This window comes from Stereum hirsutum (genome assembly GCF_000264905.1).
Source record: "Stereum hirsutum FP-91666 SS1 unplaced genomic scaffold STEHIscaffold_18, whole genome shotgun sequence".
Classification (NCBI taxonomy): Eukaryota; Fungi; Basidiomycota; class Agaricomycetes; order Russulales; family Stereaceae; genus Stereum; species Stereum hirsutum.
This window is the reverse complement of record NW_006763148.1, coordinates 225,758-239,864: the sequence shown is the minus strand read 5'-3', so window position 1 is coordinate 239,864 and position 14,107 is coordinate 225,758. Positions and strand designations below refer to the sequence as shown.

Below are 14,107 nucleotides of genomic sequence, written 5' to 3'. Positions count from 1 at the left end.
GTGTCGTACGCTCCGGTATGTGTTTTGGCTCGGATATTAACGGCTGCTTCATAGCGTGCAGTACACAGGGCGTAGCCTTTGTCCGATGCCGCATTGTGAATGCCATACCTTCAAGTTTGACCAGAAAAACTTCCGGAAAGATGGAGCAGAGCGTACTATGTGTACGACATTGAGCGGCATCTGCGGATCTGCATTGTGTGGTCGTCATAACTTCCTTAGGCGTGCTCGTTCCGGTTCGACACCGTAAACGCTCTGCGCTGCGCCACCCACGACGACAAAGATATCCAGGAATATCGAGGATCATTTCTCTGCAACGAAAGTATGCGGAGGAATACGGGTGCTCTAAGTAGAGCTTCTGCGTGAGCGAATCGTTGCCCCGATATACATAACGTTTCGAAAGACTTCGAAGTTAGGAAGACGAAATACCGACCAGACTCGTGGCACTGTCGTCATGCTGCCATCCAAAATTCCCAGCACGCGACCGTAGATATGCTTAGAAAGAACTGACCAAGCGCGTTGAGGGATTACTTACCGTTGACCGAGAGTTCAGAGCAACGAACAGCTTGAAGACGATGACTCAACCCCAACTCAATACCTTTATATGGGTGAGCTGTACATCACCAAGCACTGCTGGACTGAGTCAGGACAAGTTGGAGAAGGAAGAGCGAGATGAAGAAGGTTTCAAAAATTTGAGGAGAGCGTCGCGGACTGGTTGTGGGCTCTAATTTGATAGGCTGGCGTGGTGAACCTTCAATGAGAGTGGATGCCAATACTTAGGTGTGGGTATCGGTGTAAACGCTTTTGGTGGGAGTCAGGATCGTCCGGCAACGGCCGGCGGCGCAAGCGCGTCGTGTCGGGGGCGCGTCGGTGAACCGCGAACTTCTGCACTATGTCGGAAAATATTCCAGGACCTTTTAAGTACTTACAAGGCTATATCAGGTATATCAGGCCGGACCGGCATGGCAATGATTGAAAGGGGGGAAAAACTCCCTGGGAAGGCCGCTTGTAAGGCCGCTTGTAAGGTCGCCGGGATCCGGTTTATGAACGGTGATGGCAGTGGGCCTAGGCGTCGTTGGGCTGGCCGGGCTTGGGCAGGCGGTCGGGCGTGCCGGCGTGGCCCTGCGTAAGGTGGAGGGGGGCCACGTCGTTGATGCCCATGTCGTCCCCAACCTGACTGAGCGAGCGTGCACAATACGTTGAATGGTCACTTTCGTAGGTTGTGGCCATAGAGCGACATTGCAAGTGCTCGTTTGGGCGAGTTTGGAGGTGTTTTAGGATCGGGTGGCTGAGCGCGCGTGCTCCGCGCATGCCTAATCGGGGAGTACCCCTTATCAGACCGGTCCCAGCCGGGAAAGATACCTTACAAGGCAGCTTGTAATCTAATCACCTTTCAAGCTCCGCAAACATTTTCCGACATACTCTCCGCATTCTCCATCTTCTCCTTTGTTCATTCACAACGACGCCGAATTGAACGATGTTGGTTCTCTACCATAGTTGCCGTTCCAGCCCGTACAACGACGCTCCCAGGCCTTTTGGAAAATTTAGACACTTCCCTTTTTAGGCCTCCCGATCAAATTCCGATTCGACCCGAGCTGCCATTGGGGACGACGCGCAAACGACGCGATACTTCGCTGAAGGACTTTTCTAAATGTTTTTATGATGCTTGGAGTAGTATGGTTGGATCTGTAAGTACGTTGTGACATGGTTGGTCGTATCTGCTTTGTTCAGGACCCAGAACCTTCCTTATGAAGGAATTGATTCTCGGCCTCCACAAATCGCATCCGCGTCATTCAGGAGGTGCTTCCTGTGGCTTGCCTGTGGCTTTGGCTCGGATCCCCATTTGTCATCTGCCCTCCGGCTCATGAACAAGGCTCGCCGAAGTCCGTCAGCGACGCGGTGAGCACTGAGCCGCCCCATTGGACTAGTCTTATTCGCAGATGCGTCTCGACGGTTCGGGATGGTACGCTTGCGCAGTGCTTTGGAGCTTTCGTCTTCGGACGCTGTGCCCCTCCGTCTGCGTTTCGACTCGACTCGAACTCTGTTAATCAGCGGCGCCTTTCTCCCTTCAGCCTCTATGTCGGCGCTGGTCATGCTCGGGATGTGTGATGCAAGGGGCGCGAAAGACTATATAAGACCAGAGGTGTCGGGGTTGAATGGGTCATTCTACTCAAAGAGAAATTAGTTGACCTATCGAGTCATCCATCTTAACTTCACTCAACACCTATACTTCTTCATATACTCATCTCTACATGGCTCAGTCTCCTCAGCCCGGCCCTTCGTCCGCTGCTGGATCTTCCGCTGGTTCGCTCCAGAGAGGAAAGGCTTGTCTCAGCTGCCGTCGTCGTAAGATGGTTAGCACCTGCACCCACTTAGCTTCTCTACATCGACACTAATATAATACTCTTCTACAGAAATGCGACGGTGTGCGTCCTGTCTGTGGCCAATGCAACCGTGCTGGTAAGCCCGACGACTGCGAGTATACCGATGGACAAGGTCGTTCGAGGACTCAAATATTGGAAGAACGAATCGCCGTCCTTGAGGCTCGCATCCAAGAGCTCGAGAACCCCGACGAGGAGGCATCGTCTATCATACTTCATGACCCTCACTCACCGACACCCTCTAGCCATTCTCGAACGTCTTCGCACTCCGGTAGTGGTGCTGGGACATTGCACGCGTTCGATCCATGGACTCAGTCCGTCCAAGCAGAAGGTGTGACAGGCCCATCGCTACATTCTTTGGCCGGCCCCAATCCTTCAGAACTAGAGCCCACCCTCGATCTAGTACCAGAATTGTGAGCATTGACATAGTACCTTACATGTTGAGCAATATATCCATAATTACCACGTGTATCAGTTTAGAAATGTTCTTCCGCCACTCGAGCCAGCTCGGATGGTTCTTGTACGCACCCCGCTTCCGCGCCGGGGCTCAACTCCCTTCGATTCCACCTAATCCAAATCGTCCTATCCCCTTGCTCCTATCCACGGTCTGGCTTTGGGCTGCAACATTGTCTCGACTTTCTACCACGCACGAATATTCGGACCGCGAGCTCGGTCTCGCCACCCGCGTCCGCTCGCTCATCGGCGTTCAGCTCTCAAATTTAACGCCAAACCAGGTTCTACAGGTCCTACAGGCGAAGGTGCTTTTCGCCTTGTACCTTCTCACCACTGGGCAATTGTTGGAGGGAAAACAGATGTGCGATGAGGCGACGTCGCTGGCCCTCGACTGTGGCCTCCATAAAATCAGGTCAGCTCAGCCGCTCAGGACGACTGGCCTGTTGGAGACGGCGAGTGTGATCTTGCCAGAGCCTTTAGACCAGATCGAAGAAGGTAAGCATCTCCGACTTGGCCGTTCAGGAGTAATGGAGCTGATCTGATTCCATGCATCCATAGGCGAGCGTCTGAACGCTTTTTGGACGGTCTTCTCGATGGACAGAAGCTGGGCTGTTGTCCTCCGTTCTCCTACCATCATCTCCGACGACGATCTCCTCGGTGCCCAGATCGATACCCCATGGCCTCTCGACATGGAAACATACGAAAGGGTAAGATTACTTCCAGGTCTCTTTGTGAGGAAGCGATATACTGAAACTGTAAGCTAGGGACAGATCTATCCGAACCTTCGCACAAGCGGGACTCTGCGCATCTTCCTCAGCGGATTCAACACAAGCTGGCCTTGGGAAAACCAATCCATCCTTGCCCTCACGAGTAAAGCTTCGGCCCTTTTTGAAAGAGCAGGAAGACTATCCGCCTCCTGGCGTCCTGGTACATCATCTCACCATACTCACGCCGGTCCACCGGAATCGTACTCTGATGTTTTCATCCCGTCCCATTCTGATTACTCAGGCTCTCCCAATGTCAACGGCTTCTACACCGAATTCCTCTCCCTCGACCAACGCATCGAGGACTTCAAATCGCAACTGGCACCGCTCGCGAATCTCGACTTCGCGACCGACTTCGACCAGCTTCGCTCGTTACACATCGTCCATTGCCTTGCGCACGCGGCGACCATACAGCTGCACGGGCCGTTTGCGGATCAGAATCAGAACTCTAGGGTGAAGTCGTTGGGTGCGGCGATGGGGATCGTTCATGCGAACGCGGAGTCGAGGTCTTATGACTTCTCATGCATGCATCCGTTGATGGCGGTGAGTATTCTGCCTTCCTCCATCTCACCGTTATTTTCGAATAATCGCTGATAATCCATCCATATTTGTAGATGGTGTGGTCTAGCGCGGCTAGGGTAATCATTGACGAGATCGCTGCCCTTGGAGCGTTCAACGTCGGGCAGCCTGTCGTTCAACCTGAACAAGAACTTGAGTTAAGGAACGCCGTGGAGAGGCTGGTCACCTCGATATCGATTTACGCCCCATGCTGTCCTCTCATGAGTACGTGTATAATCCCTATTATGCACATGGCATTGTCGCTAACGACTTCTGATTTCCTTCAGACTTCCAGTTGACGAAAGTCCAGCAGGCATACGCTGGTGTCTAGATTGGCCAATATCACTCGTTCACCTTTGTCAGGCATCGGGCGGTCACCGATTGGTTTTGCGCCTATTCGGCCCACGACACCTTCCCTTAGAGACGTTTAACGTATGAGCTGCCACACAGTTTTCTTCCATTGTATGATAGGTCCTCTCGTTCTCCCGCTTGTTCTAATAACACACTGTTGTACTTATACTACCCAGCTCATTCACAAAAGCTCACCGTCCTCATAATAACACGCTGATCGTCCTGCTTTCTCGTTGCTCTCCTGATGTATTTATATCTCCATTGACATACTGCTTTGAGTACTCTACCTTAGACGAACTTCCACTTAGATCGAGTACTCTGCTAGAACTTGTATCCCCAACTTACTATCCTCAGTCTGTTAATGTACGTACTAGATGTGACTGCCTCACGGTCTTTGTGTTACTATACCACTGTTTCTAATCGTCTTCAAGTCTGTTGAGACGTCTTCTCTATGGCTGGATTAAGACGGAGACGGGCCACAGCCACTCCCATATCGGACCCGAGCATTGATGTAGAGAAGGCGGAACCAGCAGTATGACATTCGACTGTGCACAGAATACATCAAGGACTAGGAAGCAAGTCGTTGTACTTCTTCCCTAGGGGCGTCTTGTCGTGCCTCGCACGCCGCCATTCGTTGGGCGGTAGCTTTCCAAGTAACCACTCCTGCGCGTTATCCTTCCATGTAGGAATGTGGCCATTGTCTTGCGTGCCGCGCGAATACGAAACGCTCCCAAAGCATTCTGCATACTATGCGAGGAGTGAGCGATGATTTTATATCGAAGGATGTAGAGAATAAGGGCTTACCCTATCATAGACCTCCCATCGTGCACTTTCCCATCCGTCAACACCCACTCCGTGCGCCTCGATGACGGCTACTAGTGCCTCGAACAACCGATCTATAAACTTCTCTGACCACTGACAGGTCGTATTACCATCCCAGCCCTCATCCGACACCATACCTTCAATCTTCGCTCCATCCGTGCAGGCCTCCACGTACGTGTCCATAGTCACCGCATCGCCAAGTACACGGCGAAGATTGTCAGCCGTAGGTGACGAAGGTAAGGGCTCTGCAGGACGAGAGGGATACCCGTGCAGTTCTTTCAGAGCGAATTGCAGGCATATCTCTCGCTGCTTTGAGGTAAAGCGAGGAAAATAGTCGCCGGTGTCTATGCTATCGACGTGCTCGTTACAAGCCTTCCATAGCCAGGGAGTAAAACGAGGCTTCAGAGCAGCCAGCCCTTTGGTACGTTCCCAAGGGTTAGCGTGTTTGCGTGGAGTAGGTACGGTGGGTTCAAGGAAATGTTTGTTGACATTCTTGGGATTAGAGTTCCAACGGTTCCGAAGTTTCGTGAGGCTAATATTTTTCAGATATCAGCGGATTTATCTGCGAAGTGATGAGGAACGTACTACGCTTCCCACCCTTGGGGGCCACCGTGTTTGCGCCAGGCCACACGCTCTACAGAAATCTCGCGATAGGTGTATATCCAGCCGCCTTGATCGTTCCTATCGTCAATATATGCAAATGCCATGACCGATCAGGAAAAGATTCGGTGGATGCCTAGTGACGCTCACCTCGTCCTTTCGAACTCGAGGCCCGCGTCTTCCAGATCCTTTAGCTTGAGTCTATACTGGTCGAGGGCATTCGAACGTTTAATCTTGAAAAGTAAGAGTATCGGTCCAGCTCAACCAATGATTCAGAAGTTGAGGCCACGAAGACATACCTTTTTATTGGGCGAAAGTTTAGATAATCTCCATTGAGCCTCAGGGACGGGAGCAGGGTGAGAATGTGTGGGCATTTCGATGATGTCGCCTTCGAGAAGAGGTCAAAGATGCGTAAAGGTGCTAGACTCGGGAGGGGGTGAAAGGGGTCCTATATCCTATACGTACAGATAGGACGCACGTCCGGCGGTGTCAGAAGTGATGCACTTAGTCACTCTTATTCAGTGACAACCTGCAGCAGTGGACTGCCGGTTGGGCACTGCCATTGCACTGCATCCGCACGGAATCATTCTGTGGGCTCACCTCCTGAAAAGGTGAACGAATCAGACGGCGGAGATATGCAGTTTTATACTAGGAGAGGAGCAAAGCTAGCAAAGTTCGTCGTTCTTGGTGGGATTCTACCCGAATACGAGCCTAGATAAGTCTTGGTTGATTCTGACTGAGAGTTCAGGTACCAAGTTCATACCGTCCAAGCCTGAGTTCGGATGTCAGATTTGTGTCAGATAAACCCGCTGGAATGTTCCAGCAGGTTCCAGCAATGTTACACACAAGGCTCACACGGCCACTAAGTAGTTTCACCTACGACTCTACTACTTACCGTGCACGAGTATATTTAGCTCTTCTTCTTCATAAGGAGGGTCCTAAGTATTACTTACGAGTAAGCTCAAGTAAGTGACGGTAGGAGAGTGGCACAGACAAGACGGCAGCGCCACACTCGGCTGACTCAGACTTAAATAGGAGACGCGGGCGGCGTTTGCCGTCTTTGGAGACCGCGACCTCGGCCTGCAGACTCAATTTCAAGTCCGTCCTCTTAACCTGACCTTCTCTCCCTTCGTGGTGAGGTTTCTTCACTCATCGGTGGTGTAATTTGCATCTGATATCGAGCTAGCACAATCTATCATGTCGTCTAACCCAGCACTCCACGATATCGACCCTTCCAAGATCGTTCGAGTGACCTCAGCTGAACACGACGAGTTCATTCGCTCTCTCACGTTCTCGAAGTCTGATCTCAAGAAGTCGCGAAACATGATGGAGGCACTATGCACTAACTGCTTGAAACTCGAGACAGACCTAGAGAAAGGACAGGTTATGAAGAAATGCGCTAGAGTAAGTTTTGTTTCCCGTCTGATGGACGCGTTGAACTGACCCTCTGACCATTCTATCAGTGCAAAGGAACCTGGTACTGCTCTAGAGAAGTAAGCCATCTATTTGATATTTTTATAGGAAATCATATCGGCCTACTAATCAGAATCTATATTTAGTGTCAAGTAAACCATTGGTATGCAGCACAGTACTCGACTTATGCATCAGCCTGCTCACTTTCACCATCCAGGCCCACGCACAAGCCGAACTGTCATAAGGTCGAGGGTACCGGAATTCATCAACATGTCGAAACATTTATCGGTAACCCGTACCTCCTTGCATCTCTCGAGCTCTACGCTGTCCTCGCGTTCGACTTGCTCAAGAAGCCCCGCATCGATACTCCTATCATGCTTCACGTCGAACTCGGCATCGAACCGTCTGATATCCGCCAATTCCTCGCTATCATGCAGTCGATGCCCGAGGAGTCAAAGACGATAGAGGGTATGGTGCAGATCAACATGATCCAAAAAGTCCCGGAGGACACCGTTTTGACGGAGATGAGAATGCACACTTGGCGTTCAAGCCGTGCGAAGTACCCGAAGGGGACTCAACTCGTCTTGGTGGAGTTTGAACGCAGCGGTCAATCATTTTCGTGGACGTGTGCCTTTCCAATCACGAATCGCGCTTTTGAGACCGCTCGCAAGGCGCAGCCATACGAGATTGTGTCCGCTATTCACGGTCGGCGTGAGGTACCTATGAACGAGCCGAACACCATCGAGTACGTTCTGCTGATCTTCGCCAGTACTCACTGCCTACCTGTATCGTCACTCGACCTCATATAATATCATTCTCTTCATAGGACCATGAACAGTCTCATCCGTGGAGATCGCGACAACCGCTTTAAGTTGCGACCGGTCATGACCAGGTTCGATATGGAGGCGATACATAGTCTCGTCGATAGTGACAATAAGTCACTCGCTGTGGAAATGTTGAGGGTAAAGATTAATAGGGAAGGGATATATCAGCCCATTCGTGCGCTCCTTTCTTCAGGGCCTTCTACGTAGCTCCGTGTCAGACCGCTTCATAACTTGAAGTTATCATGTCCATGCTCTAACCATGCGACTGTGTGGCTGCTTCGGTATTATTTACACAGTGTCAATACTCAATTGCTACCATACAAGCCTTGTCCGTGAGCTATGGCCACTTATTCTACGATGAATTTTTCGCTTCCTGCCGTTCCAATCACAAAGGCGTAGAAAGCACCTCCTCGAAACGATGGAATCATTGATTGACTGATTGACTTTGGCCTATTCGATTTAGCAACTAGTCACCACGCCACATAAATACTGGAGGCGCGTGCCGGCGACCTTCTTCACACTGCCTAAACCTGGACCCTCACCTTGAAGACGGGTTGAACTCGACAATCCTCGAGCTTTTTCTGTCGCTGTCCACTATAGCAAGCACACATCTCTCCATTACACTCTACCGGCGATATTCGAAATGCCACCTAATACTGAGAGAGTCCTCACCTTCGACCCGTCATCCCCTATGATTCGCGCAATACCGGCTGAAAGAGAATCATACATGCGTGTGGTCACTGCGCTGATGCCAGATGTGAGGGAGACCCGAGCGGAAGTCGTCCATACGTCCTGTACTTTCTGCCAAAAGACGGACAAGGACGCAGAGACTGTGACGATGAAGAAATGTGCCAAGGTAAAATGATTGCTCATTTATAGCTATCCATCCCGATTGAAGTATATTGATTGTGGAAACATTTCACCAGTGCAAAGGATCGTGGTATTGCTCAAAAGAGGTATGTTTTAATTTATGTTGTAACCAACATCTAGAGTGAAAACCCAGATGTGCTTCTTACTAGTGCCAGAGGAAAGACTGGTAAGCGCAGCTTTAAAATGGTGCATATATACGTCGCATTCTCATCTATGTAGGCCCAGACATAAAAAGTCATGCCATGCTGTCGACGGTCCCGGTATTCACCAGCAAATGTCAAGCTTCATGTCGAGCACCCTACTCTTCGGTTACCTCGGAGTTTACTGCGCACTTGCATTCAATCTCCCCCAACGCCTTCGCATTGACGATCCCCTTATGATCACCGTGAACGTTGGCATCGAGCCTACTGACATACGGACATTTTTCAAGCTCCTGCAACCAACATATAACCCCGACAATACGATCCATGGCATGTTCCAAATCAACACAATCGAGAAGATATCGGAGGATGTGAAGATTGAGGAAAAGAGAATTGTGGCATGGAAAGCCGCCCGCGCTCGCGAACCACCAAACACTCAAGTCGTCCTTGTCCAGTTCAAGCGCAGCGGTCACTTGTTTTCCTGGACTACCACTTTGACCATTGCTCCGATTTCACTCGCAATTGCACGACAACGGCCTCCACTCCGTCAAAATTCTGCAATATATGGAGAAAGTGAGGTGCCGATGAACGAAGCGAGCATTATCGAGTACGTTGTCAGTCTCTATCAGTGCTTATCCCTCGTCAACCTCGGTTTTACCCTATAGGTTCATCAATGGGTTCATTCGCTGGGATCACGAAAACAGATGCAGACTTCAACTGGACATGATGAAATATGATATCGATGCGATACGGGGTCTTGTACAGGAGGGCAATCAATCAGAGGCGGTCAAGGATCTGCAGGCTAAGGTTAACAGGGAACGCATATATCGTCTTCATCAAGTAGTCACTTAGAGCTAGCACGGTGCCACAGAGAAAGTGAGGTTGATTAGGGAGCCTGCTGGAAGAACTGGAGTTAAAAAGAAAAAGAGACATATTATAAAGGCTCGTATCCTTTCGATGGTTCCCATATACTTCTGTGATTAGCAGTAGCAGTATGTTGTATGTTGTGTATGCATGCCCTCCAGGCTTCCAAGTCGTAAGTATCACTGAAGCCTTGAAAAGTCCATGTCTGCGGAGCGCCACGCCACACTTGCGCCACATTCCGCTGGCCCCTGACACGACACGGAGCGTGATTCGGCAGAAGCCGAAGTTGCTTTGTTTGATTCCCACGGAACTGCCATATAAAACGTCGTCCTCAGTGTCAGTTAGCGATCACCTTTACTCTCTACCTGACCATCTTCCTTCGCTGTGAACAGCATCTATCTTTCCTAGAGGTTAACATCATTGGCACCGTTTCAGTGCCTTGCATCATCTCTTCCGCCGGACTTCACGACATCGATTCTTGCCAGCGGAAGATGGACCGACTCGGAGTGACCTCGACCAGTGTTGACGAGGAGGAGTCTGTTCGCTCGCTCCCAAATTTTGCCATTCGGGATGATTGGGCTGTTACGGCTACACTATGCACAAACTGTATGAAATCAAAAGGCCAATTAGAGCAAGGACAAACCATGATGCTATGCTCTAGGGTACTCCTTTTACACTTGCGACACGTATATTCCAGACATCTGCTAACAATAGTTCTTTTATACAGTGCAAGGGCCCATGGTATTGTTCTAGAAAAGTGCGTCACCCGTTCATCATTTTTATGAGAATCAAATATGCGACTGATTCCTGTTCGTACGCAGTGTCAGGCGAAACATTGGTGTGTCGCCAAAGCTTCATATTCTCGCGTACCAGAGTAGTCTAACCGTCGTAATCCTCCACTAGGCCTACGCACAAGCCGGAATGTCACAAGGCCAAAGGCATAGGGTTCCGTCAACATATCGAAACTCTTCTGAGCAACCCAAACGTCCGTTTATACCTTAAAATATACGCTATCCTCGCGTTTGACTTGCTCGAGGACGAGGATCTACCCACCGACTCGCCCATCCTAATGCGCGTCGACCTCGCTATTGAACCGTCTGATATCCAACAATTCGTCGCCATTATGGAGTCGACGCTTGATTCTTCGAAGACGATAGAAGGAATGGTACAGGTCAATGATATCGCGAAGATCACGGAGGATAGCGTCTTGTCTCAAAGAGCACTGCACAGTTGGCGCGAAGGCGTTGCGAAACAGCCGGAGGGCACTCGGGTACTCCTGTTCGAATTCGTGCGAAGCGGATACTCATACTCCTGGGCCTATTGCCTACCTCTCTCGCACGCCGCTTCTTATCTTGCTGGCCTAGGTGTCCCTTACGACATCATCTCTACGGTCCAGGGGGAATGTGAGGTGCCTATGAACGAGCCTAATACTATTGAGTACGTCCTTTTTATTCTCTGACTCTTGGCATGTCCGTAACGATACTCATCCAAATGTGCCTTGTTTCTGCAGAAAAATGAACAGAACAATCCGAGCAGACAAGGACAACCGGTTCAAGTTGCGAACGGAAATGGTCCCGGCTGACATGCAGGCGATACGTGGGCTCATGGACAGCACAAACAAGTCGCCTGCCGTAGAGATGCTGAGGACGAAGATCAACAGGGAGAGGATATACGAGCCTGTTCGTTCCCTCCTGTCTTCTACTCCATCCGCGTAGTCGCTTGCCTTTCTGGTTTTATCAGACCTTGCGCTACTTCTCTGTAGGTAACGCTTTCGATTACGAAGAATTCGTGTGTTCATAATGTATAGATTTCCGAACGGTGTGTGTATAGGTTTGCCGAAGTATGTACATATATCACATATGCCAACCTCGAGTACCAATATCATAACGTCATCCGACTAAACAGTCCTCACATTCGTCCCATGCATCGCACCGATACGCTGGAGATTGAAGTATTCATGCATATAGGTTCCTCTGTTGTAGCTAAGTGTGAGGGATATTGCGCACGCGAACTGAGAGGCATTCAGGTCGTACTTTTATTGCCTAGGTGGCGATCATAGGTTCTCCCGGATAATCACCCTTGGGGCTCAATTTTCCTTACACGAAGACGATCCCTGCTTCGTCAAAGTTTCGCAGTTTATAAGGTGAGTGAGTGGCCATTGCTCAAACCGAGCTGCCCAGTGTGTTTAGTATTGTTCTACTAGCTCAAGTCTGAGACATTATGCTGTTAATACAATTTGTTTGCGGAGTCGCAACTGCAAGTCGAGTAGATACTTCGTGCAAATGCATCGGGGACGATGCGCTGTGTGGCGCCACGCCACATCGTTTGTTTGTACATGTTTGTTTTTGGCAACGGATTTGCAGGTTACGGGGGTTGGAAGGACCTTGAAGCAACACTACGGAGGTCGCCGCGGGTGAAAGTCACCGGAAAATCAACCGGGTTTTAGGTGGTTTTCGACGTTAGAGTGGTCGATCTTCACCCTGTCGCGGCTCGACAGGGTGATCTTCGATGTCGCAGGAGGTGAACAAAGACGGTGAAGATAACCCCGCCTATGCTCCTTTTCACCAGTTCAGTTTCGTGCTGTGAGAGGTTGATTTCCCACCTACTATGGGGTGATCTTCGACTTCTGGTAATTGGACACTTCCACCTCTTTTGAAATGTTGAATAAAACCCTTTCGTTGTCCCTCTGCTTGCATTGGATAATCGAACGGGTTGTATTTTATTCCAATAGATGGGCATCTTCCCAGCCCCAAGCGAGCTCAGACGGGTGGATATGGTAAACAATATGACATTTATATAGCCTAGGTTATTACAGTATCATACAGTACATGAAGGCACAAGGACCGGCAGCAGTACCGACAACAGAAGAAAGAAGCATATGAAAAGCTATAGATGACACTCACCCAGAAGCGGTCCTACAGAGCTTTCTAGGAATTCCCAGCTTGACACGAGTTATTGGACGGATGAGTCGGGAGTGCAAGTCGCGGTAGGAGAGACCTTAAAGGCTGGCGAGGGGCTGTTCGACTTGAAAGACCACGATTAGATACGTACTCAGCAAAAGATCGGAATCGGAGGGCGAGTAGCATAGATAAGAAAGAGGTAAAGTAACGTACCGAAGGCACATTTACATATGGGCGGGGGCTCACATAAAGAAAGCGTCATAAGAGATTGGGGGAAGGTCCACCGTCGTGGAAGGCGATCGACAACGCTCAATCTTGAGTCAGTTGTTGAGCGATGTGGCCTTCAACGCTCAGCATCTGACTCAGGACCGGGCGCGTCGTAGCGATGTAGCATTCTAAAGAGCCAGAAACGGGAGCGAAAGGAGGTTGGAGAACGAGGTCGACGCGCGTCGTCCGTTGAGTTAAGTTCAAGCTCCGCCTGAAAGCCTTCGCACGCGAAAACGAACAAGTCGCGCGTCGTCTCTCCGTTACTCCCTCGCCACTGGTGGTCATCGCCTCTGACCACTTGGTGGTAGTTTCTGTTTTACTGGGCCATACACTCCTTGAAACCATCGTCCCCTCCGGGGCACATTGCCCCCGTGGTATCCCCTCGCCCAAGGCATAGTACTTTCCACACACTTATGTGCCTCGAGGCTTGCTGCTCAGACGCCACTCACGCCCAACGACACACTAGTGTTCGTCCATACGCCTTGGCGTCCCATCACACGCGCAGAAGATTCACTCACATACCCTTATCGATATATGCTCTCTTGGGACGACCAGCACTATACCAATGGTGCAATAATGGAGCTGCACAAGAAGGACGATGGCAAGAGACAGACGGCTTTGGAGTGTCATGAGTTTTCCCGGGACCTGGTATTGCTGAAACATATGGGAGCTCAATGTAAATACCTTCCATTTCTCCAATACTATAGTGTGTAGTCCCGGAGTTTGGAATTACCGTGTGGTCCAAGTAACAAACAGTATGCCACAAAATAATAAGAAAATGAATTAATTGGGGAGGTCACACGGGTTAATTTCCCCTTCTGACAAGGTGATTCGTCAAAGTTGACAATCACCTTCTTTTCGCCCTCACCGTAATTCACTGTTTTGGGGGGTGAAAGGTGAAAA

General features: G+C 50.1%; 4 protein-coding genes across 4 annotated transcripts; 3 read left to right on the top strand and 1 right to left on the bottom strand.

Moving 5' to 3' along the window:
* Positions 1 to 2,180: 2,180 nt before the first annotated feature.
* On the top strand, positions 2,181 to 4,737 carry STEHIDRAFT_86251 (uncharacterized protein). Its single transcript, XM_007309617.1, has 8 exons — positions 2,181 to 2,351; positions 2,412 to 2,791; positions 2,854 to 3,326; positions 3,390 to 3,538; positions 3,596 to 3,758; positions 3,840 to 4,138; positions 4,210 to 4,378; positions 4,441 to 4,737. The coding sequence occupies exons 1-8, from the start codon at positions 2,250 to 2,252 to the stop codon at positions 4,482 to 4,484; spliced, it is 1,779 nt and encodes a 592-aa protein (XP_007309679.1). The 5' UTR covers positions 2,181 to 2,249; the 3' UTR covers positions 4,485 to 4,737.
* Positions 4,738 to 5,065: 328 nt separating this feature from the next.
* STEHIDRAFT_115181 (uncharacterized protein) lies at positions 5,066 to 6,300 on the bottom strand (the record flags this gene model as incomplete). The annotated part of the gene is made up of 5 exons (XM_007309616.1): positions 5,066 to 5,251; positions 5,309 to 5,858; positions 5,912 to 6,007; positions 6,077 to 6,159; positions 6,226 to 6,300. 5 exons carry the CDS (start codon positions 6,298 to 6,300, stop codon positions 5,066 to 5,068), a joined length of 990 nt encoding a protein of 329 aa, XP_007309678.1.
* An 812-nt stretch (positions 6,301 to 7,112) lies between these two features.
* On the top strand, positions 7,113 to 8,529 carry STEHIDRAFT_125295 (uncharacterized protein). The gene is made up of 5 exons (XM_007309615.1): positions 7,113 to 7,330; positions 7,390 to 7,419; positions 7,486 to 7,502; positions 7,557 to 8,084; positions 8,166 to 8,529. Exons 1-5 carry the CDS (start codon positions 7,124 to 7,126, stop codon positions 8,368 to 8,370), a joined length of 987 nt encoding a protein of 328 aa, XP_007309677.1. The 5' UTR covers positions 7,113 to 7,123; the 3' UTR covers positions 8,371 to 8,529.
* Positions 8,530 to 9,319: 790 nt separating this feature from the next.
* Positions 9,320 to 11,987, top strand: STEHIDRAFT_161993 (uncharacterized protein; the record flags this gene model as incomplete). Its single annotated transcript, XM_007309614.1, has 8 exons — positions 9,320 to 9,780; positions 9,839 to 9,980; positions 10,859 to 10,875; positions 10,941 to 11,474; positions 11,548 to 11,716; positions 11,778 to 11,795; positions 11,845 to 11,877; positions 11,943 to 11,987. The coding sequence occupies 8 exons, from the start codon at positions 9,320 to 9,322 to the stop codon at positions 11,985 to 11,987; spliced, it is 1,419 nt and encodes a 472-aa protein (XP_007309676.1).
* Between the last annotated feature and the right edge of the window lie 2,120 nt (positions 11,988 to 14,107).

Bases quoted from the DNA above. Each gene is read 5' to 3' on its own strand.
- STEHIDRAFT_125295 (XM_007309615.1), top strand. From the start codon at position 7,124: ATGTCGTCTAACCCAGCACTCCACGATATCGACCCTTCCAAGATCGTT. The intron at 7,331-7,389 runs GTAAGTTTTGTT...CCATTCTATCAG, and splicing joins TTATGAAGAAATGCGCTAGA to TGCAAAGGAACCTGGTACTG. The intron at 8,085-8,165 runs GTACGTTCTGCT...TTCTCTTCATAG, and splicing joins AACGAGCCGAACACCATCGA to GACCATGAACAGTCTCATCC.
- STEHIDRAFT_86251 (XM_007309617.1), top strand. From the start codon at position 2,250: ATGGCTCAGTCTCCTCAGCCCGGCCCTTCGTCCGCTGCTGGATCTTCC. The intron at 2,352-2,411 runs GTTAGCACCTGC...ACTCTTCTACAG, and splicing joins GCTGCCGTCGTCGTAAGATG to AAATGCGACGGTGTGCGTCC. The intron at 3,539-3,595 runs GTAAGATTACTT...ACTGTAAGCTAG, and splicing joins ACATGGAAACATACGAAAGG to GGACAGATCTATCCGAACCT.